The sequence below is a fragment of the Macadamia integrifolia genome, chromosome 9, assembly GCF_013358625.1.
Source record: "Macadamia integrifolia cultivar HAES 741 chromosome 9, SCU_Mint_v3, whole genome shotgun sequence".
Classification (NCBI taxonomy): Eukaryota; Viridiplantae; Streptophyta; class Magnoliopsida; order Proteales; family Proteaceae; genus Macadamia; species Macadamia integrifolia.
Window position 1 is genome coordinate 9651483 of NC_056565.1, and position 23700 is coordinate 9675182.

Here is a 23700-nt window from a genome sequence, read left to right on the forward strand (position 1 = left end):
CCTAACCTTACCCTAAGATGGGAAGATCTGTATTTTTTAACCCTAATCTACCCTCAAGAGTTAGAAATTTAGCCCAAACCCTACTTGGATTGAAGGCGGACCAAGGCGGATTGAGGCTATTACACCGTCACTTTTAATCGTAATAAATGGAACAAATGTCATCACCTAAATTGTGGGTACACATAGGGTTGGTGATCTAGTCTGCACTTTGCATGCCCCCTAGTGCCCTACGCAACAGCACGAGAAAAACTTTGGAGATCTATTCTAGTCGTCAACCTTTCTTTAGCCACCAATCACAGCAAACCACCCAATTGGAATGCACGTAAACCCCAACAGCAGTCCCCACAAGCTTTATCAAGAGAAAGAAGAAAGCTTTGACCAAACTATTTGATAGGAAATAATTAACCATTTTTTAGGAAATCGAAAATGAGTTCTAATGAACCAAAAGAAAGTAGAAAGAGAGAGAAGCTCAACTATTCAAAGAAACAGACACTTCCAGCACTTAAAGCCAACTACAGCTGTCCCTTCAACCTTTATCAAACAAACAAAAGTAGTAAAGATGCTGAGTAGGGAATCAAAATAAGTTCTAATCAACAAGAAAGGAAGAAGAAAAGAGAGATCTAAACCCAACAATTAAGAAAAAAGAAGCATCATATATCAGTAATAATGGATGACATAGATATTGTACTCAACCACAGCATCCCCAGTTGTGGGATCGAACCAGTGAGTCTTGGCATGAGCATAGCCACGAGCTAACCGGAAAACCCCACTCCCTCCGACCACCGGCATCTCTCTCACCTCTGAGAATACAGTGTTTCTTCCTAGTATGCTAAGTGTGCTCCCATTGTACTTTCCTTCCATGAAAGCAAAATTAAGGTTCATTAAGAGAGCCAGCTCGTTCTGTGATGCCGAAGCGTAGATCCCCTGAGCTCTTCCTACCAGCTTCGACGTAGCTTCTGGCCTCTCCGTTAATGGATCATCCATCACTGACACGGCACCGAAAACTGTAGGTGATGTTTTAGTTGATGTTGCTTCAGCAACCCTAATGGCAGTTGCGTTACGACCACCAACAATGTCATGGAAGTAGAAGTGTAGGTGGCTCATCTTCTCACGCTTAAGCAGCTTGGACCCCTGTGATAGAGTCCTAGAGAAGCCAACAGACTCGATGTGGATGATAAAGAAGGTAAAGATGGTTAAGAGAACAATGAGTTTGGGGGAAGTTCTGGCCACTGGGGGTGGGGGGAGTAGTGGGTGATGGGTTCTTCTAAAGTTTTCTAAGTTCCTATAGATATGTGGTGGCGATGGTTTCTTGGGATAATTTGTTGGTCTATTTAAAGTGAAAAGATTGTGTTTCCGGGTATCATTGAAACTTTTACAAAGGAAGATTCTAAATCAATTGCATGGATGGAGGCAAGTGGAAAAGAAACTGGATTTTTATTGTCTTTATTTTGGAAGAAAAAATGCTATCTTGTGGCATACGTACCTCCATCTAGATATAACAGATATAACGGGTGCAAAAAATACTACATTACCCCATGTTAAAGATGTTTGCACGTATTCTCTCATTAACTACGTTTGCTGAGATGAACTTACGTTAAGAGATAATGTTGCCCTTTTATTTTTTCCTTATCTATCTAACTTATGCCTAGGGATGTAAATGGATCGGATATAAATCGAATTCGGATTAGATGTGTTTGGATCCAAATATTTATAGATCGGACATGGTTATCCCTAAACTAATGTGGACGCAGATCGAATTAAGATTTTCAACTATCCGTTTATTCTCTGACTTGTGTAATCCGAACTTGCCTCCCCCAATGAATATATAATTTGTTTTTAATCCATCTTTCTAAATTGTTTTAACTATTTTCCTCATTTTCTAGAATATGTTTAAACTTTAAGAACCCTCAAAATCATTAATTAATTATTTAATTAGATTGGATAATTATTTTTGGAATAAATTAGATTGTAATCCATATACCATTTAATCGAATACAAATACTCCTAAATAAATACAAATACAAATTCGAATTCGAATTTTGACTATTCATTTATAACCCTACTTATGCCAAACTTAGACTTACTGCGACAAGAAAAAGAGAAGATGATCTCATGTAACTCTTCATTCTAGTGGCAAACCACCGACCAACTAACTGAAGAAGCACCAGTTGTCTTCACTCTTCAATAGCCCCCACCCCTAGTTGTCTTCATGTAGCCCGGGTTCAATGGTCAAAAGGAGTGCTATCCGGGGCTCATAAGGCCCCACAAGACCAGAAATAGGGCTGAAAGATAGTGCGGGCTATAAGATCAAGACTGATTAGCCCTTTCCATGGTTATAGAAATCGGTATCGGAATGGTGTCCGTCACATTCATATTGGTTTTGGCCATGAATCGATTCCTAATTGATACAGATTACTCAATTTGATATAGATACGATTTTTTAATGAAAAGTGATCGATGTTTCAATATGAAATCCGCCTAATATGGTAGATATGAACGGTATCAATACCATATATATATATATATATATTGATATTGATATTGATATCGATATAGATATTGATATCATAATCGTATCGATATCGATGATGATAAATATTATCACTGGTGCCATTACCATGAACTAAATCCTTACAAGTTACAAGTGAGGCAACCCTTTGGATAAACAACACCTTGGCAAGGTTAGCAGCTTATATGATAATTCACCGGGAATCGCCTATGACCGATATGGATCCGATCCAGGCGATTCCCCCGATTCAATACCAATCCCTTGAACCGTGGGGCTTGGTGCTTAAATTACTCCTTTACAGGCAGATCTGGAAGGTGAGGTTACCTAACCCCACTTCTGAATTCTGATGACTTCATTGCCACGGCCGGACAAAAGACCTTTCAGATTACTCCGCCAATGACATAGAGACACGAGAGGACTATCCATAACAACAAAAGAGAGATGAAATCCCCCGGAAGATTACTGCATCTAGACAACTGTCGGTGTTGTGCTGTCCAGTTGTTGATCTGAATGTTTTGAGTTTTGACTGCATTAATGGTTTGATTCAATTTCGGTAAGCAGCTTCGATTTGCAATTGACACCGGTGGTCAAATTGACCGGTCCAAAAATAATCAGACCAGTCGATGCGGTCCGGGATCACAAAATCCTAGGCTCGCCTTGTTTCTATCTCCATGATTTTTGCCGTCCCTCGTTGTTCCTGCCAGAAAATGAGAAATTACAGAGCTTCAGGTTTCCATTACCGAACTTTCAAGCAACGCAGACTCTCAAACCTAGGCGACGTAAACCAAGCTCAGCTCTATTCACGTTTTTGTTCAATCTCTCAATTCGAAGCTTCATCACAAACCCTAGATCAGCCTTCAGTCCCTCCCCTAAACATCGAAGAGTTCTTAGAGAAAGCAGTCCTAGATTCTCAGTGGCATTCAATCGAACAGGTTTCTTCTTCAAATCTCACTCCGTCTGCCATTTATAATGCTCTTTCTAAGCTCCGCGAAGAGCCTGACTCTGTTTTGGCGCTCATTCAGAAATTAGGTTTTGAGTGCCTTGATGTCAGATCCCTTTGCCTCGCTGTAGCTGTAGTCTGTCGCCTCCCATTGCCGCAACCCGCTTTGCTGCTCTTGAAGAGAGCTTTGAATGGCGGTGTTGCAACAAACCAGGAGCTTTTCGATGAGTTAGTTCTCGCACACGAGAGTTTGAGCTTGTCGAGTTCAATTGCTCTAGATTTTCTTATTAGGGCGTGTTGTGGATTGAAGAGAGCAGAGGATGCTCTCGAATGCTTCTACTTGATGAAGGATCAGGGTATTCTTCCCAAGATTGAATCTTGTAATGACCTATTGAGTGTGCTTTCGAAATTGAATAAGATAGACACGGCTTGGGCTCTGTATGCTGAAATGTTCAGGTTGAGGATTCCGTCCACTGTCATCACGTTCAACATAATGATTAATGTGTTATGTAAGGAAGGGAAACTGAAGAAGGCTAAGGCTTTCATTGGACACATGGAGGGTTTTGGCTTTAAACCAACTGTTGTGACTTTCAACACTATAATTCATGGGTACTGTTCAAGAGGCAAACTTGAAGGTGCCCATGAGATATTTGATACTATGAAAAAGAAGGGAATACGACCAGATTCTTACAGTTATGGTTCTCTCATTAGTGGGTTGTGCAAGGAGGGAAAACTTGAAGAAGCATCAGCTCTATTTGGCAAAATGGTGGATGAAAGGCTAGTTCCTACTGCTGTGACTTACAACATGTTAATCGATGGATACTGCAACAAGGGGAACTTGACGATGGCCTTTCTGTACAGGGATGAGATGGTTAGTAAAGGAATAATGCCAACTGTCTCCACTTATAATTTGCTGATTCATGCCTTGTTTATGGGTGGTCGAGCAGCCGAAGCAGATGGTTTCATCAAGGAAATGGGAGAAAGGGGCATGGCACCTGATGCAATCACATATAACATCTTGATAAATGGATACTGCAAGGAAGGGAATGCAAAGAAAGCCTTTGATCTCCACGCTGAAATGTTAAGTAAAGGGATTCATTCTTCAGCAGCAACCTACACGTCCCTTATCTATGTTTTGAGCAAGCAGAAAAGAATGCAAGAGGCAGATAACTTATTCAAGCGGATTGTCGGTAAAGGAATTTTCCCTGATGTCATAATGTTCAATGCGTTGATTGATGGTCATTGCATCAATGGAAACATGGCGCGTGCTTTTATGCTTTTGAAGGAGATGGATACGAGGAAGGTATCTCCTGATGAGGTGACCTTCAATACACTAATGCAAGGGCTCTGTAGGGAGGGGAAAATTGAGGAAGCTCGAGGGCTTCTCAATCAAATGAAGGATAGAGGCATCAAACCTGATCACATAAGTTACAACACCCTCATTAGTGGGTATAGTAGGAAAGGTGAAATTAAAGATGCTTTAACTGTTCGTGATGAGATGTTGGGCAAAGGTTTCAATCCAACTCTTCTCACTTACAATGCCCTTATCCAAGGGCTATGCAAAAACAAGGAAGGAGAGCATGCTGAAGAACTCCTCAAAGAAATGGTAAGCAAAGGCATTACTCCTGACGACAGCACCTACTTTTTTCTGATTGAGGGTCTTGGCTAAGGTCAAGGCTTGGTGGAGAATACTGGGAACAATCCATTGTTGACCAGCAGACTTTGAAGTTTCAACCTTCAAAAGATCATTCGATGCCTTAAGAAAGATCATGCAGTGATGGAATCATGCATCCCTTGTCACTATCACATTTCACCACTCAGAGTTCTACAATATCAATAATTGCTGCCAATAATTTGCCGGTATCCCCTGAGGTTGGGAAGGGGCAATGGAGAACTTTCAGGTACTCTCTTGCATTTCATCCATTTCTTTCAAAGAAATGTGTTGCTTTTCTTTAATCGCACTAGTCCTTTTATTATTTGCAATTTACTGGGCTTTTCTTTGTCCTGAATTATTTCAAATTCGATATGACAGCAGCAGTTCCAGTTCTTGGAAGATAAAATAAAGAAAAACTGAAACACTAAAGCTAAAATTCTTAGGCTTTTTTTACTTTGCTTTTCTTTGTCCTGAATTATTTCAAATTCGATATGACAACACCAACTCAATTTCTTGGATAATAAGATAAAGAAAAAGTGAAACACTTAAGTTAAAATTTGTATGCTTGGAATAAGGCTAAGTTTAAAGTGTAGAAGAATTTTCATGTTATTTGAAAAGAGTACAACATGAACCTGGTATAAGAAGAAGATCTGGTCTGAAATCTGGGCATGACCAAATCTAGGCATCTGGTTAGCCTTGCAGATGACAGAAGAATCATGATTGAAGGGAACTAGTGGTCAAGGTTGGATTAGGCATATGAGGTAGAGCAGTGCTTTGTAATTGTTCCCTAGCATTAAATGGTTTGTTCTACTGCCTTTGCTGGAATTTCTTGTCTCAATGGAGGCACATATCTGCAAATGTTATGATGCAAATTGTCAATTGGAGTGATGGACTAGTAAGGATTGTGGGCTGCCCCATGTTAGTGGACAGGTATATTCCATGCCACCAGTTTTTTGCTTTTTTGGGTTAGGTGGACCCTGACCCGGAATTTGTTACAAACTTTTGATCAAAATCCAAGGAATACAGAAGGAAAAAACAAGTGATTGCAGAAAAAACAGCCAGATGGTTTATGATGCCATTGGTTTTTTTTCTAATTATGGTAAACATACCAAAATAAAGTATATGGATGAACATATCAACAGAAAGCAGTAATTTTTCAAACACTGAAGCTATTTAAGATTTTTCTCTCTCGACAAACTTGTGCAATATTTTTTTCCACAAAAATTGTCGGCTGTATGTCCTATCTCAAATCCTAGATTTCTTTCTAACTTTCATTCACTGTATCTGTAGCACTACCACCATCAGATTTATTAATTCCTCATATTGATGCCCATGCAGCCCATGAATTAAAATTGCCCCTTTACTGATGATAATGAAAGTGATGGAAACAAGAGCAAGATGACAAGGTATGTCTAGACTCTAGACCATTGGAGATTGCTATTATGTACCATTGATGATGGGAACAATAATTTACCTGTTGTGTATATGTAATGAGTTGGAAGTAGGAGCAGATGAATACCAGGGGAATATCCCTTACTAGTGGGAATGAAATGTGAAGACCACAAAACTAAAAGGCTTAATGTGAAGACCTTTTGCCTTTTCATTCTTTCCTTTTTACGTTGCATAATATATGTGTAAGGGGAAAAGAATCAATAGCTTCTCAGCTTTCTCTCTTAATTAAAAAACGTGAAGCAAAATCTTTATCCATTATCTTTTAAGTAAACACCTGTCATCTTTCCTGTTTGTGGTAAATTTTGATATGAAATAATTATGCAAGTGTTATGTGGAAAATGTTGGAATTGATGCATGGCATTTGGTCCTCTGTTGAGCTGCATTTCTGTGCTAAATTTCTGAGTTTGATTACTTGAATATTATTTGCCCCTCATTAACTATGCGATCTGCCAAACAATAATTATTTTTCCCATCTTCATCTTGTATTTAAATATGATTTACTTTAACAAAGTGGAAACGCATTATTTGCCACAGAAGACATAGTGGAGAGGTCTTGGCATCCAATATCTTTAGATAAGTAGTGCTATGCTGTTTTCTGACCAGCCTGGGAAGCCAATTCATTTTTTGCCTTGGCAATCTTTCAGATAGGATCCATTCAACTTTACGTCCCGAAAAGTAGTGTTATGCTGCTTTTTCATGACCAGCCTGGGAGGCCGATCCCTACTACCGATGTGTTTCATGTATAGATGATCTCAATGTTGCGTGGTTACGTGCCATCCCAACTTTTCTTTTAATGGTAATCTTTTCCAAATAGGATAGGATCATAGTTGTCAAGGCAACTAGAAGATCTAAGGCGTTGGAGGGGACGGGCGCTTTGGAACCTAGGCAACAAGGTGCCCACTTAGATGTCTAATATGTAAAAAAGAAAAGAGCAACCGTTTGCACGAGGTTCCCACTATCGTAGGGTTTTGGAGTGACATATGTACATAGCTTTGCCCTCGTCCAGAAGAGGCAGCCTAGTTTAATTTTTATCAAAAGAAAATTGTATAATTATGTTTGTGATTTTTTTTCTTGACACTCCTTAAGGTGTCAAATAATTTTGAATTTTATTTTTTTTGCCCTTTTCATATTATCATTTCACATATATATTCAAAAAATGTGATCTTGTTTTTTACATCAAACAACAAATGTTGTCGCCTTGGACCCAAAAAAGTACGTGGTCCTAGGCGACTCCACCATGGATATTGGATAGGACCCAGCATTGTCACTAAGCACCCAACCTTTCACTATCAAGGATGGGACTCTGTTTCGTCTTTTCCCCCCTCCTCAATGGCCTGAGCAGTGACCACCACCAAAAGGTTCTGTTTTAATGGAAGTCTTTGTGTCTTGTACTTCTTTGTGGAAACGTTAGCTCTGCGCACCAACAAAGTTTGCTACAATGGCACCTTTCCAAGACATATAAGCACATCAGGTATTCAAGCCCGGGCTCAGCAGAAGAAGAAAGGTAATTAAACTTGGTAATCCAAGCTCTAATGGGCACCTTTGTTGGACACATAATTCCTAGTTTGGTCTTAACTCTCCTTGGTTTATGGCACACTTTCAATACCATCAAAGCTTACATTCTCAAAGGCCCAACTGGTTTTAGCTCAAGATTTTGGTACCCACTCAAGCCTTCACCCTTCAATATCAACCATTTGGAGTTAATCCTCATCATCACTTTCTCCATCCTTGCCATTGTCATGCAAATCCTGGACTTCCCTCTCTTTCAGTTCTCTGCTTTCAAGCTCAATGACTTTGAGCATGCAACCATGTTCCTCCACCTTGCCATCTATGCTGGTGTAGCACTTGCAGTTGAGTTAACAGATTTGCAGGATAACTTATCAGGGCTAGTTAGCATCCTAGCTGCCTCTGTGTTTGGTCAAGAGCTGTTCCTACTCCATTTTCACTCAGCCGATCATATTGGGCTCGAAGGCCATTACCACTGGCTCTTGCAGCTCATAGTGTTTGTGTCACTTGCGGCAGCCATCGTGGCTAGTGTTTCTCCAAGCAATTTTGCTGCAGCTCTTGTTCTTTCAATTACTGTTGTGTTTCAGGGGTGCTGGTTTATGATCATGGGATTCATATTATGGGTACCACAGTTTATTCCTAGAGGCTGTGTCTTGAGGTTGGGTGGAGATGACATGCATGGAGCAGTTGCTTGTGAGGCTAAAGAGGCAAGTCTAAGGGCAACAGCATTGGCTAACTTGCAATTCAGTTGGATACTTGCAGGAATTTTAATATCTACAGCAACTTTGAGCTTGATAATGGCTGGAAGGTGTACAGTAAGGAACAAAACAATCCACTATGAGAAACTCCATAGTAAAGGTAGTGATGTAGCTCAAATCTCAATGGAGATTGACTGCTCCAAGTTAGTTCATCCCTAAAATTCATGTTCTTGATGGTTGAGACATGCTTGGAATAAAAACAATCCAGTATTTGTATTCTACTTGATTTAGTTGGGACATGTTTAAGCTTTAGAATCCATATTAGATCAAACTTGGGGTGCTTAATAAAAGCTTAGACATGTATATGTTTGTGAAGATACACTTGGAACCATTGGATTAGGTTCTCGATTTACAACTCTGTTTGGTTTGAGCAAGTGTTCTTAATGCAACTCATAATTAGTTTCAAACCATTTTTCATGCATCCCTTCCTAAAGAAACCCCTGTACCTGAGAGATCTCCCACTTTCCTCTGGCCTGATTCTCTATTGAAGATGACTAAGCAATTTGTCATCGGGCAAAACCTGATTAAGCCTAATATAAGTTAGGAAAGTAGCTAGAACTTTGATTCAAATTTATAATAAAATTACGAAAATTCAATGGGATATCCATGGGATGGATATGAATATAAAAATATAAATGATATATTTTGTCATTTTAGACACTTTTTCTACTAATTTTAAGTTGAAATTATACCAATGGGATGCTTTTGTTGTCCTCTTACTTACAAGGACTTCCTTATGTATTGTCATGTGGTAAATTGGGAAGTGTCATGCTTCACTAAGCATAATGATATCTAGAATTTCCATCATTTAAAAAGAATTTGCTACAAAGATAGAAAGCTTTTATTGATGAAATAAAGCACCAAGCTCACTAGGCAATGGCAATGGCCAAGTAGCATTAGGATAACGTGGCCCATTTCGACATAAAACGAACTTCCAAGATTGCAGGACAAATAATATAGTTATCTGATTTTTTTTGTTTTTTAAAAGCATGTGTTTTACGCATTCTTGGAGTAGATTCTAGATCTAAAATACATTCTGAAATCCGACTTTTCTCTATTTTCTCATTTTAAATATATTTCAGTCCCAACATGTATTCCGAGAATGCATACCAAAAACAGCTTTAATATCACCAATGAATGCACGGATCTCCAAAGGAACATTGGAATGATGATCTTGCATTGTTTTTACTTTATGAAGATGCAGTCTGAGATTTGATTACTGGTAGCGAATGGCAGTTGAAAACCCCCAACTTAGTAGCATAGGCTTCTCCAACTAAGACAGACCAGGGAAGACTACGGTTCGTAGCTGCAAACTCATAGTTTCTTCTATATAAAAAGATAGTAGCAAGCCCCATGGATTTTGGGCTTGTGGGGAATGAAACATCTAATTCTATGGCAATATCTTACATCTCACCTTGAGATTAATAATGGCGAGGCTGGTTTACAGAGAATTGTGTAAGGGGCTTTCATGCAAAAGTATAAATAACAAGAATGTGTGGAGACATCGACAACAGAGATTTCATGCTGGTGGTGAGGCCATCCTCCTCCCTAAAGAATGTATTGCATAAGGGAGAGGGATCACTACCTGATCACATGGCTACTGCACTAGTATGTGGATCAATGAAAGAGTGTGTGGAGGCATCAACCACGGGAGCAAGGTTGTCTTTAATTTCACACGCCTTATGTTTAGGTGTAGGGGCATCACATGATCTATTACGATCCCATACCAGCTTATGGGGGTTGATCTCATATCGGTTTCTATTGGAATTGATGTGAGTTGATATGGTCTTGGGTCCCTTCACCTTGTAAGCTTGTTTTTGGGGTTGATTTCTTCTAAGACCGTATTAGTAGTATCAAAATAACAAAGGGCTACCTGATCCAAAGTGGGCAACCATGGACACTAGGTTCGGAAGCGTGGTGATATGTTACGATCCCATATCAACTTAATGGGGGTTGATCCCACATTAGTTTCATATGGGGTTTTATATGGGAATTGATGTGGGACGGTATGATCTTGAATCCCCTCAGCTTGTAAACTAGTTTATAAGGTTGAGTTCTTCCAAAACCGTATCATGACCATCATGAATATATAAACCAAAACTTTGAAACCCTAGAAATATAGGTGCCTAGTGGAAATGTGATATGATTTCAAATTTTTTGTTTTGGATGGTGCTTTCAAAGAAACAAATTATTGAGTCTTATTACTATCACCAAAGCAAACAAATAGCCATTGTTTTTGAAATATGACAAATGCATACAAATAGGAGAGTTTGAAAAAAAATATCCTACAACCCCATCATATACTCATCAGTATATTTAAACCACTTTTTAATTTAATCATCTTAAAATTTTGTTTTATAATTTTTCTCATCTTCATGATCATCAATAACGTAATATTTGCATCTTTCATTTGCAAAATGGTTTGCACCTCAGATTATACTTTGTTTACCTTGTTATGTTGAACCTTATAATTTTCAATTTTGTACATAATTATTTTTAATTATATTTTTTATTTTTTATTTTGTCATTTAAAAATTAAATTGTTGACAGATAAATAGTTCTACCAAATGGGTCTGTATGGGGATGTGGCATCATGGATGTCTCTTATCAACATGATGGACTTACGCTTGGCCATATATCAAATTTCATGAACCACGTTGACAATTTTATTTTCCCAAGTGTTTTTCAATCACTATTTTAAAGCTTTTTATACCAATTTGGGACTAAGACTTGCATAACCCGAAAATGACATAGCCAATTTGCTTTAAAAAAAACATTTTCAGTGCCATCTAAGCTTCCACATGAATTAATAATTTAATTACTTAAATAACTAAGGAATCCCACCAAATCATATTTGCATTTTTTTTTTCTTTCTAAAAAGTACATGTTTGGATCAAGGAAATACATTAGACATCGTCACCTTTTTTTTTTTGCTAACAACGGGTGTCCAGGCCGAATGACTAGTCCCGTGGACCCATGCTCACCCACAACCGCATGGGCCGGGTCATACTGGGATTGAATGAGAATCATTCAACTTTCACTGAAAATAGTGAAGAGCATTAAACACTCCGTGTGAGTGGCCCAAGGTGTGTCTAGTGGGAGTCGAACTTAGGATGTTCGAGTTTATGGCTCGTACCAAGTTTGTTGCTCACCAACTACGCTACCCCCTTGGGTTAGACATCATCACTTATGATGATAGAAAAACCACGCAAGTCACCGTTTCCATCAATCCTCTCTCACACTACACAAAATCTAGTCCATGATAGTTCATAATTTTATAGACGAATCTTTTTTGCTTCTCTTCCTAAGTAACATTTAAGGAAGCCAACTTTGTTCTAGATGCATGACTAATTACATTAAAGCTTACTAACTTTAAATTATTAATATTTTAAATGATCACATCAGGAATCAAAAATACTAATTACGTTTGCAATTCTAATGCATGAACTAATGTATTTGTTTTCTTATCGTCACACTTATTCTCATATATTATTTTTTTTAAATCTTGTACTAACTCTTTTTTTTTTTTTTTTTAATTCTCTTGTGGATAGTAATTGGTTGGATTTGTGAAGATGCAAACATCTTGTTGGTACATCTACTCAAATAAATATATGGAATTACTAAAAGAGTTGTTGGTAGATGATATGGCTTCTGAGAATAGATTTATGGGTAAGAATCCCTAATGACCATCAACACCTACTACAATGTCCTTTTAATGCATGGACAAGCATGTGATTGGATTCCTTTATCATCAAGTTTTTCTTTAAAATGATGTATAATAATATTTAAAAAAAAAAAAAAAAAAAAAGGAAGGGCAAAGTTTTCTACACCAGCAATGAAGAGTGGTTTTTGCACATGGGTGACTTTAGTGATGAGGATATTCCTTTGACAAACCAACTGTTGGATGAAATATAACCCCTTGTGAATTAACCATATTCACGTGTGAATTATTTTATTTCCATAGTATTTTTTCTTTGTGTTAAGACTTTCATTTGCATTTTTAGTGGCAAAAAAAAGGTGTAAAAAGTAGTAACAATAAGGAAAAGGAATCTAAAAACTTGCCCGCTTATATTGTCATCTTACACGGTAGGCTAAATAGAATATTTAATAAGAGAGAGAAGGGGTTCACCTAATTAATGAAGAGAGAGAGAGAGAATGTGAGGGGAGAGTTCACACAGTACATGTAAAAATAAATAAATGACGTCACTGTCAAGTTTCTTCATCAGTTGTGAGGAATTTAAAATTTAACAATAGCCATCATTTTATGATCCAATACTTTAGAATAAAGTTGACCCTCCCAAAAAAAAAATTAGACCTAAATATTTTCCATGTCATAGCTTAGTTCACGTTCAATTTTATTAATACAAGTTAACCATGTTATCTTTTTGACTTAAGAGTTTCAAAACCATGCAATCAAATCTCATTCAAGTAAAATAAGACTAATAAGTTGAGTCAAAAGAGTTTTCATTTATCGGATAGCTAGCCTAACATTATTGTATTTTTTTTTTTTCTCTCTCTTTTTATGAAGCCTGATATTATTATTATTATCATGCTAGTAAACATTATGGAAAAATGTTTTTAGTTCAATAAATTATGGCAATCTAAGGACATGAGAGATAAAAATTATATTTTGAAAAGGTATTTCAGACATTTTGTCTAATAGGGAGAAATTTATTCCATTTTTGTGGTCTAGAGCACCAAACCATGTTGTCCCAATTCTAGTCTCCCACGAGGTGACTTTTCTCTAAACTTTTTTATCGACCATGAAACTTTTAAATCAAATTTTCAAATTTTTTTTAAGTAAGTTATTTTTCATCATTTTAAATAATTTTAAATTTAAAAATTTTTAATACCTTTATTTTATTGAAAAAAGATTCGTAATTATTTGAATAAGAGATTCCAAATTAGTAGTTTTGAGCATTAGAATTATTTGATTGCTATCAAAATACATGTGTATGATATTATGACACATGTCATTTGTGGAATAATTTATGTGATTTTACTTTTTAAACTTTTTTAATGATACATATTAATAATTAGTCAAACGTGTCGGGTACGCATAGGTTTTGGATGGCTTAAGTAATGACGTCATCAACGCCAACTTGACGGCTTCAATGTTGTCCACTAAAATGGAATCCCCTTAGCCGTGGGACGTGGATAAGAGGCGTGGAAATACCATTTTTTATTTGGGTAAACTTGGAAATAACCATTTTAATTTCGCTTCTAGCTTCTAATTAGAAAAACAAAAAGTCCATTCAAAGTTTCAAACACTGCTTGCGTCAAATTTGTCCAGACGCCGTCGGCCCCAAGACTTGAGGCGCGGAAACCACGCTGCTCTTTGGAAAATTCTATGGATTACTTTGCTTGTCAATAGTTGAATTTACGAAAGTACCCTTGGTATAAAGTACCAAATATGGGCATGTTTATATTGACAAAAATATCATTAGAAGAGAAGTTGTAAGTTGTATCATTCTTTTGATCGCTCTTTGTTTTTTTTTTTTTTTTTTTCCCAAGAATTTATAAAATAGGGTTTCAAATCTTTGTATTGTATCATTGTATCGAAAATGGGATCTATTGCCACAAATTATGCCGTCACGTTGTTTGATTACCTGAAGACAAAGAGATGAAGATCAAAGTTTATTTCAATTGAGACTCTTTAATACCTATATCTTGTGTTTCACCTTTTCTATTTATAGGATTGGAGAGATGTAACCCTAGTCCACAAAAGGGGTGTAACAGACTATTACTGCCCTCATTAACAATGAGTTGAATGAATTTTACTAGAAATCTTAAATTCGTTTTATGACGGAGAACACATGTTCCAAAGTAATAATATGATTGTAACTGAATTCTATTTTTGCGTAATCTCCTTACATTATTAATCTAAATATATGTGTGTTGTAACTTTTAAGTATGCCTCTTCATTTTTATGCATAAATGTGATGATCATAACTAGAAGACCAACCCGGCTATTGGTCTCTTCAATGAGTACGATAAGCCAAATCCACCAATTGGATCGTTGAAATTAATACAAATGCCTATATGAATTATTGAATCCATACCAACTGATTGGACTATTTGTTCAAAGAAATTGCTAAGGCTGTGTTTCTTTGCCACCTAAAATGAAATTGGCTCAAACGATGTCACTTTGTTTGATTGATTTAAATAGAAATAAAGCAAGTTTACGTTATCACTATGAAATGAAACCATTTTTAGTACTATTTTTTTTTTAATCTCTAGAAATCCTTTCTGATTGATTAATCCAGATCGACTTAGAATCAGAATCGAACTAGACCGATTTTGACTCAAATTAGCTGATTCAACTGATTCAATTTCATTTCTTTAAACCCTGATCAAAGAACTTACATGTTTAGGTTCCAAGCTCCGCCATGCTGCAAGCTTCCAATTGTGAAAGGTTAGTGGGGAGGCAATAACTAGTCCAAAGGCACAAATACAGCCCACTGCCCAAGCAGTTAATTCTAATGAAGTCATGTTGTTAGTGTCTGTAAGAGGGTTTTCTAGGCAACCGACATGGAATATAACATAACAATGTGATGCGATAAAATGATTTCATACATAAAAAGACAGCAAGATTATTTACAAGAGAAAGAGAATGCATGCTAAGGTACACTCACCTGGTGGACCTTAGGAGAAAGATTGCTACAAGGTCTCAATGCACTTTACACCAATGAAAGAGTGGAAAACTAAATCACCTAATATAGTTCTAATGAAGAGAGAGAAAGTAAGATCCACAGGAGGACGTGGGTGGCAAACTTTTTCCTTAGTTTTCAAATGAGAGCTTAGCTATTTGATTTAACAAAGAGGATAGGGCAATTAAAGGAAATTATCAGAAGGGTATTTGTGTAATTGGACAATGTAGAATGTCAATTTTTTTGTAAATCTAGAAAAAAAAATCCCATTAGCACAATCATAACTCATGTGGTCAACCATTTAGGTAATCTTCTTCCCCAAGCCAATCTCCCTAGCAGTTAGCTTGGACCATTAAAAATAATAATTTCTTTTTTTTTTCTTTTTTCTTTTTGGTCCATCTGGCCAAGACAATTCAAATTTAAGTACCTCATGGAAGCCTCCAGAGTTCAGAAATTCTTCAACTTCATCATCATCATCAGACCCCTTACCTTCCTTTTCTTCTCTCCCACCCTTGTTCCCTCCTCTTATTAAACTCCAAATTCCAAAGAAGATCCCTGCTCTTCTCTCAATCTAAATCTCTTTCTTCTCTGCTCTGTTCTGCTCTGTTCACAGAACAAAGTCAACAAACAATAATGGGTACCTTGATTGGCCATGTAGCTCCAGGCTTTGGGTTCCTTCTAATTGGGCTATGGCACCTCTTCAACCACACCAAGCTCTATATCCTCAATCCAACATCATACACTGCTTCTCAATGGTTTCCATCCTCAAAATTAAGGTACTTAGAGCTTTACTTGATCTTGGCGGGCAGCTGGGCTTCCATAGCTATGGAGCTGGTCATCGGCCCTGAGAAACACCAACCGTTCGACGATGACGGAACCATACCATCAAACCATCTCCACAACTTCGAGCATGCGACTATCTCCTTATCCTTTTTTATCTACGCAACGTTTGCAATCATCCTCGATCGATTCAAGCCAAAAGCCCATTACGAGCTTCTGCAATTGATTGGGGCTTTTGCCTTCGCCCAACAGTTCCTTCTCTTCCACCTTCACTCAGCAGACCACATGGGTATGGAGGGTCAGTACCATTTGCTTCTGCAAGTCGTCATTTTGGTCTCTCTGGTCACAACCCTCATGGGTATTACCTATCCCAAGAGCTTCTTGGTGAGTTTCATCAGGTCTCTCAGTATTTGTTTCCAAGGTGCTTGGTTTGTGCTCATGGGGTTCGTGCTCTGGACTCCTGGGTTGATCCCAAAAGGGTGTTTCTTGAATTTGGAAGAAGGCCACTTGGTAGTGAGATGCAAGACTGAAGATTACCTCTACAGAGCTAAATCACTAGTGAATCTTCAGTTCAGTTGGTTCTTGGCCATGTTTGTAGTGTTTGCCATGGTTTTCTACCTGGTTATGCTTAGAATGTGTGCAGAGAAGATGGAGTATTGGTCTCTGGGGATGGTTGATGAAGATGGTTCAGAAGACTTGGAATCCCAGAAAAGGAGCCACAGCAACATAGAGGAGTCCAAGAGTTTTGTCTCTATGGGAAAGGGCTTTACTGCTGCAGAAATAGAGAGGTAGAAGAAGGGGAAGAAGCCAGGTGTGTAGCCACTTGGAGAAGGGGGTGATTTGGTTAGGTATGTGTCAATTTGATTGGGTGAAGTTGCATTCATTTCATGTCTCTTAAATTAATAGGGAAACATGATAAGTGATGGGTTTTTAGCAAAAAAAAAAATTAGTGAAAGATGCACAAAATTAGTGGGAGAAGGTCTGAAATTATTTCCTCTCAAGTTTTATTTATTTTTTCTTATTTCTTGTGCTTGGATGTACTCATGTACATATAGAAATAGGGGATATACATTTATTATGGCCACCAACTTGTAAAGTTTCTTTAGTTGATTTGTGTTAAATAAATGGGATAATCCATCAAATAGCATTGGGGAATTCAATCTAAAGTTTAAGATGTTAAGTGGAAATAACTCTTTGTGATGATCTCAGATTATATCCCTGTAACTCACAATATCTCAAATGATATGCCTTTTAATTGATCTTATTGTTGGAATTTAAGGTGTCAAAGTCACTACTCGATCTTAGACTATTTTGAATCTTAACTTTTGGTTTTCAAAGGGGAGAGCACCTTGATTAGGGTCATGACTCATGAGTGATTGATCGTGCATACCATAGTGCCAATCTTTGATAGCCCATTAAGTTGTGGGACTCGCAACTTTGGGCTCTAATGGCATATATAAAGGGTATGCTTCAAGGTATTGATATCATATCAGTCGTATTGATTGATTGATATGCATCAATATTGTCAGACCCTGATACAAATATGATATTAATATAATAATGGTGTGTCAATACAGTATGTACATCAAAAAGCCAAAATATTGGTAATTTTGGCATGATTAGGTGCAATATGATCTGATCTAGTTTAATACGGTCGATACATATTAATATCAATATTGGTACCAATCAAAACTGATAATGAATACCAATAGTGATACTGATACCTAAGACCTTGATGTGAAATTAAAGATATATAGGTCTTGCGGCCTCTATCTAAAATTCTCGCAACCATGAACCAATCAATAAAGTCACCAACAAAAGGCACCTGGGCAGTTGATTTTATGTCATTTTCACCTTGCCTTGGACTCCAATATGTAACAACCTCCCCTCCCTTCCAAACAACATAGACCCACCAGAAAAGAAATAAAACTAAAAACTATATATGTAATTAATTAAGAGGAAAATGACATTTCCTGAATAGGACGCAAAGATGGAAAATTGTTGTCACAGACTCAGCCTCATCTTCATGGTGACATAGAGGAGTGAAGTATCATGCAATACAATTTTGGAAAAGTATTTGGAGAAAGAAAAATGGCTCCTACGGGCTGTATATAATTATAATTGATGAAGCTGGTCATGAGATTCAATGAGTCTCAAAAACTGGATTTTTTTTTTATTTAAGTATTTCTTGGCCGTGAATTTTAACGTAACTAAGCTATCTAGGTTGATCCTATTAGGATATGCATATGTATTTAAATATTGGGACCCAGATCATCTCTAGTGAGCCAACGCATCCAGAGTGCATATCTTAGCTGATAGCACTTGGTGTTGGATGTGTATTGGAGAGGATTTGGTTCCTTAGATATTGAAAGAGTTGTTGCAGGTTATGGTATGTGTTGGAGTTGAGATAGAAGACATGCTATGGTAGCAAGATATACAAGGTGGAGGGTTTGAAGTCGGCTCTCCTAGCATGCATGGATTAAGGAAGATTTGCAACCTGAGGTGATAGCTTAGTAGAAAGAAGCCCTCGCCCCATTCACCTTGCGATTTCAAGGTTAAGGTTTCGAGTTGTCAAGCCCTACTATTGCTCAAGAGCTGATCAAGTAATCACATTGCAATTGCAATAGCTAGGCATGTAGGGCGTTGAGCTTGGGACGATGATCAGTATCATGGAATTCTTTTCTTTATTATCTTTAAAAGAAAAAAATAAAATTTTTACATATAGTATTATGATTTTTTTATAGGTACATTTTTTTTTTTATATGATAGATAAAATTTAGTTAAAGTAATGGTGTGATAGAGATTAGAGACGGAAAGAATGAAAAATAAATAAATAAATAAAATACATTGAAAATTGAATATCACATAAAAGGATTCTCCTCAACCTCCATGGTACGTGAAGGGGATGTGGCAAATAAAGTGGCCTATCATCCTTATTGATTAGATTGAACATAAACAGGTGTGATCAAATGCACCATGTATGCATGAGTGCATATGTGTTTATGATACACTTGGAATAGATGTAAATCCTTTTTTAGTAGAAGGTGCAAGTCAGGCCGGGTTAGGTAGGTTTGGGTTCAACACCAACCATAAGCCCAAGCCATCCCAGACGATTTCCAACTGATTCAATATAAGAATTAATTATACAAGATTCAAATCCCAATCCCTTGTTTTAAAACCCTATTTTCATGTATAAAAATCCTCTGCAATGAGGCAGTAAACGATATTGAGGATCCAACGGCTGACATGCATATCAGAGCCCTCTTTAATTATTGGATCCTCAGTGCCACTCACCACTCATAGTAGAGGATCTCTCTCTCTCTCTCTCTCTCTCTCTCTCTCTCTCTCTCAAAATTAGGTTTACTATTGAGTTGAAGTATCCCTTAAGCCTTAGGTAGTTCCATGCCCTTCAAAGCGTACATAACCCCACCATCGTGGGAAGAAGGAAGGGAGAGATCGTCACACCATTGGGTTGTTCATCAAATATTTGATTGAAAGTCATTGTGAAACCCAAAAATCCATGGCATAAAGGAGGGAGTCAAAAGTTTGTGAATAATGTTTGAGCAGAAATGAAAAGATATATTATTTAATAAAAAAAAGTTGGACTTTTACAAAATTTTGAATTACATATAAACATATGAAAAATTAGTTTTCATTGTACACTCGAGTAATTTTGTTATAATTGGGATTTTTCTTTTAATACTTATCTTGGTTAATTTTATTTCATCAATGAAAATTTTATCTCTTAATCACTTTGGTTGCACACGAAATTAAAAGGAAGGAAAACTTCTTATCTTAAAAAAAAAAAAAAAAGGTGAAAATTTCAAACTTGAAATATAAACTTTTGTAATCAATTCTCCACATGATTATAATACTCACTCAAAATCATTTTATTTGCAATTATAGGGGATGGACGTTTCCCTAAATAAGTAGTTTATGATGACCAATTTTTTTTTCTTTTTTTTCTTTTGGGTAAATCAAAATTTCTTTTTAAGATTTAAAATTTCACTTTCTTTTCCTTTAAATTCTTTTGCAATCGAACAAAACCTTCACTCAAGTGAAAGATTTGCCATTTTGTGTTTCTATATATAATAGTATGATATATATCTTTTAAACATTTTGTAATGGCTAGGTGTAAGCTTGTTCTGTTAAGGGATCTTTCCGCACTAAAAATGTGTGAGAGGCTTTCACTCTTGAAGAGAAACAGAAAAAGGAAAGAAGTGAAAGAAGTGAAAGAAGTGAAAAGGTACGACGCTTACCGTGTCTGAAATGAACCTGCAGGTGGTGGGGTTAGTCTGTTTGGTATATCAGCATCATCAATGGGGTTCTATAGTGCTTGTCTTTGTCGCAGGCAAAATAAATATTTTATTTGAATCATATTATTAGCCTAATAATTAAGACAGGTTCTTCCATTAAAAAGTTGGGTTTATGTTACAATCTGATATCAGTTTATGGGGTTGATCTCATATCGATATTTTATAGGAATCAAGGATTAAAGTATCGGTATCAGTCGTCATATCGGTCGATCAAAATTAAGATACGTATCGAAGGGTATCGTATCGTATCGGAGATACGCTAAGATACACTAAAGATACGTACATAAATGGACAATGAACACATTTTTATACACTTTTGCATAAAAAAATAGTTAAAAAAAAACTATATATAACATGTAGAATGCATAAATACTTAAGTAGAGGGTATCGTATTGATAGACAAATATATTGAATTGAAAATGTTCAAAATGATGAGGTTTGAGTTTCTTACAGTTTTTTCTTTCCTCATTGCCATTGCCACTATGATGAGTGCCGTGAAGAGTGTCATGGTGGACCAATATATTTGAGTAGATCTAAGAAATAAAAAAAAAATTTGAAACCCTCACTTTTTTGGGGAAAAATTGTGGGTTTCATTTGAAATCATGTATTTAGTAATTATAAGTTATGACATTATTTTTAAGAGTTGAATGAACTAAATTTTTTTTTTAAAAAAAAATTTGGGGATTTTTTTTTTTAATGAATTTCGAAATAAAAATATTAAAAAATATATTTTTTTGAGAAAAATAAAAATTTTCATGGAAGTTGTAGAACACTTATTTTTACATAACATATAAAAAATCTAAACATTTTTAACTATTGAGCATGAGTAGATCTAAGAAGTTTGAAAAAAATTGAAACCCTCATTTTCTCTTGAAAAAAGTTTGTAAATCATTATAAATCCAATGATTTTATGTAATAATGATGCACAAAATGTGATTCTAAGTATGATGAACCTTAGATTTATAAAAAAACTTGAAAATCTAAGGTTAAAGTTGAAAAAAGTGAGTAAAAATTCAAGAACTTACTATTCAAATGTTTCAACTTTCAAGTTCAAACCTTCAAGGTTCTTCTTGGACTATGTTTCTCTCCTTCTTTGAACCATTCACTTCCACAATGTTTCTTTCAATCTACCATTTGAGTCTCCAAAAAGGTGTGTGAATCAAAAGGGAAGAAAAAAACAAAATATAGAAAATTGTTGGTGAGAGTGTGAAGTGTTTGTTTCAAACAACAAAAAATTCACACTTAAGTAGCCGTATCGTACCAATACGGCACGATATAGCTCGATACTACACGATACCTTCGATACGTATCGATACGGTATCGATACTCTCGGAAATTTTTAGATTTTCAAAAGTTAGTATCGTAGAGTATCGTACGTATCGGTATCAATACGGTACGATACGATACGATACGCCAATACACAAAAAGAGGCCCAAAATTCCCCGTAGTGTATCGGTATGTATCGTGCCGATGCCTACCGATAAGAATACGTATTGGTAGATACGGCACGATACGTACCGATACTTAAAACCATGATAGGAATTGATGTGTATTGATATGGTCTTAGATTCCCTCACATTATAAGCCTATTTATGGGATTGAGTTCTTCCAATACCGTAACAGTGGTATCAAAGTAGTCGATCATTGACCCAACCCACGTGCAAAATAGGCGATCTAGTGCTAGAGTGAGAGCCGCTAGGAAAGGGCTACCTGCCGCCAAACAAAAACCTTGAACACAGAGTGAAAGTCGCTTAGAAATAACTACTTGATCTGGAGTGGGCTGCCATGGACGTCGGGTTCGAAAGTGTGGTGATATGTTACGATCCCATGTTAGTTTATGGGGGCTGATCTCACATTGGTTTCTTATGAAAATTGATGTGGATTGATATGGTCTTGGTCCCGTCATCTTGTAAGCTGGTTTATGGGGTTGAGTTCTTCCAGGACACTAACAGTTTACTTGTAGTTTAATTTGATTAAACCTCTTGGGTAAGGGTGTTTAGACCAACCGGTTTGATCTAAACCGAAATGAATCCTTACAATTTTCGTTTCGGATTGGGGTTTTATGCAACCGATAGAAATCAAAACTGGACTAAACCAACCAAATGCACTAATTGAAACCGAAAAACTGGTGCAAACCGGAAAAGAGACCTAACGTCCAAGAAAACTAGGTTTTCCCCAGCAATTTCCTTATATGTGTAAATGTAATCTCAAAATCGGATCAGATCAAACCCGATAATAGACCTATTACGAACCAAGACAAAAAATGGATAAGAAATTGGACTAAACAAGACAGAAACCGAAACCGAAACTTCTTTGATGGTTCTAATTGGTCCGATAATAGTTCTAAACTGATATGAATGTATCCACCAATTGATTAGGGGAAAAAAAGAGAAGAAAATAACCGATTTGTTTGGTTTCAACTCCTTGACATAGGTCCCTCTAAAATGACTGGTCTACCCCTATGAAAGATAAAAATCCAATCCATGTTGATGCTTCCAACAACGTTCTCATTGGCCCACATTGGTATAGGAGCTATACTGTTGGACAGAAAAATCCCCCCTTTTTATAAACAGAAATTAATTTTTAGATAAAATCTTGTTATCCTCTTTTTTTTTTTTAATAAATTTATGCTGGCTTTTTTTGTGACTTTTATTTCAAAACAAACAGAACCTAATATGAATGAATGTATAGTGCAGAAGTGATGTTGGGGCTTTGGGCCTTACAATGTGCAATCTACGAGGCAAAATTTTGTGCGGCTAAAACCTGCCAACAAGGCAAAAGATAGGTAGCGAATTTTTCTTTTTTGTTTAGCAATGTTAAATTAAAATAGCGAAAACGGGGTCCATAACGGTGTCAATCAATCTGCCTGATCTTATCCTATCAATTTAAGGTCTTACACTAGTTTTTGACCGATTAGGTAATCCAGCTTATAGACTAGGTATGGACGTGTTTCTATTCAATCGATTGGTTTTGTTCCATAATTAGGCTCAAGAAATCTTATTAATCAAGCTATAATTGGACTCTAAATAAGTTGTTTACTAATAAGGTCATAAACAGATATAATCTTGCTATACTACCTTAAATGGGCTAATAGGGCGATAAATAATCAGTTACGGATCGGAAACAGCATTTGGT

The 23700-nt window shown here is 36.6% G+C and overlaps 4 protein-coding genes across 5 annotated transcripts; 3 read left to right on the forward strand and 1 right to left on the reverse strand.

The window, feature by feature from the left end:
- Positions 1 to 447: 447 nt before the first annotated feature.
- On the reverse strand, positions 448 to 1566 carry LOC122089488 (dirigent protein 21-like). Its single transcript, XM_042659246.1, has 2 exons — positions 1484 to 1566; positions 448 to 1327 (listed from the first exon to the last, which is right to left on the reverse strand). The coding sequence occupies exons 1-2, from the start codon at positions 1564 to 1566 to the stop codon at positions 658 to 660; spliced, it is 753 nt and encodes a 250-aa protein (XP_042515180.1). The 3' UTR covers positions 448 to 657.
- A 1282-nt stretch (positions 1567 to 2848) lies between these two features.
- Positions 2849 to 6923, forward strand: LOC122089403 (pentatricopeptide repeat-containing protein At2g15630, mitochondrial). Of its 2 annotated transcripts, XM_042659106.1 has the most exons (3): positions 2849 to 3441; positions 3532 to 5350; positions 6442 to 6923. In XM_042659106.1, exons 1-2 carry the CDS (start codon positions 3181 to 3183, stop codon positions 5116 to 5118), a joined length of 1848 nt encoding a protein of 615 aa, XP_042515040.1. In that variant the 5' UTR covers positions 2849 to 3180; the 3' UTR covers positions 5119 to 5350; positions 6442 to 6923. The 2 variants fall into 2 exon arrangements, with proteins under 2 accessions (XP_042515040.1, XP_042515039.1); XM_042659105.1 differs by having other exon boundaries at positions 2850 to 5350.
- A 722-nt stretch (positions 6924 to 7645) lies between these two features.
- Positions 7646 to 9040, forward strand: LOC122089404 (transmembrane protein 45B). The gene has a single exon (XM_042659108.1). The coding sequence runs from the start codon at positions 8088 to 8090 to the stop codon at positions 8976 to 8978; it is 891 nt and encodes a 296-aa protein (XP_042515042.1). The 5' UTR covers positions 7646 to 8087; the 3' UTR covers positions 8979 to 9040.
- A 6867-nt stretch (positions 9041 to 15907) lies between these two features.
- LOC122090060 (transmembrane protein 45A-like) lies at positions 15908 to 17415 on the forward strand. The gene has a single exon (XM_042659896.1). It carries the CDS (start codon positions 16103 to 16105, stop codon positions 17039 to 17041), a length of 939 nt encoding a protein of 312 aa, XP_042515830.1. The 5' UTR covers positions 15908 to 16102; the 3' UTR covers positions 17042 to 17415.
- The last annotated feature ends 6285 nt before the right edge of the window (positions 17416 to 23700 follow it).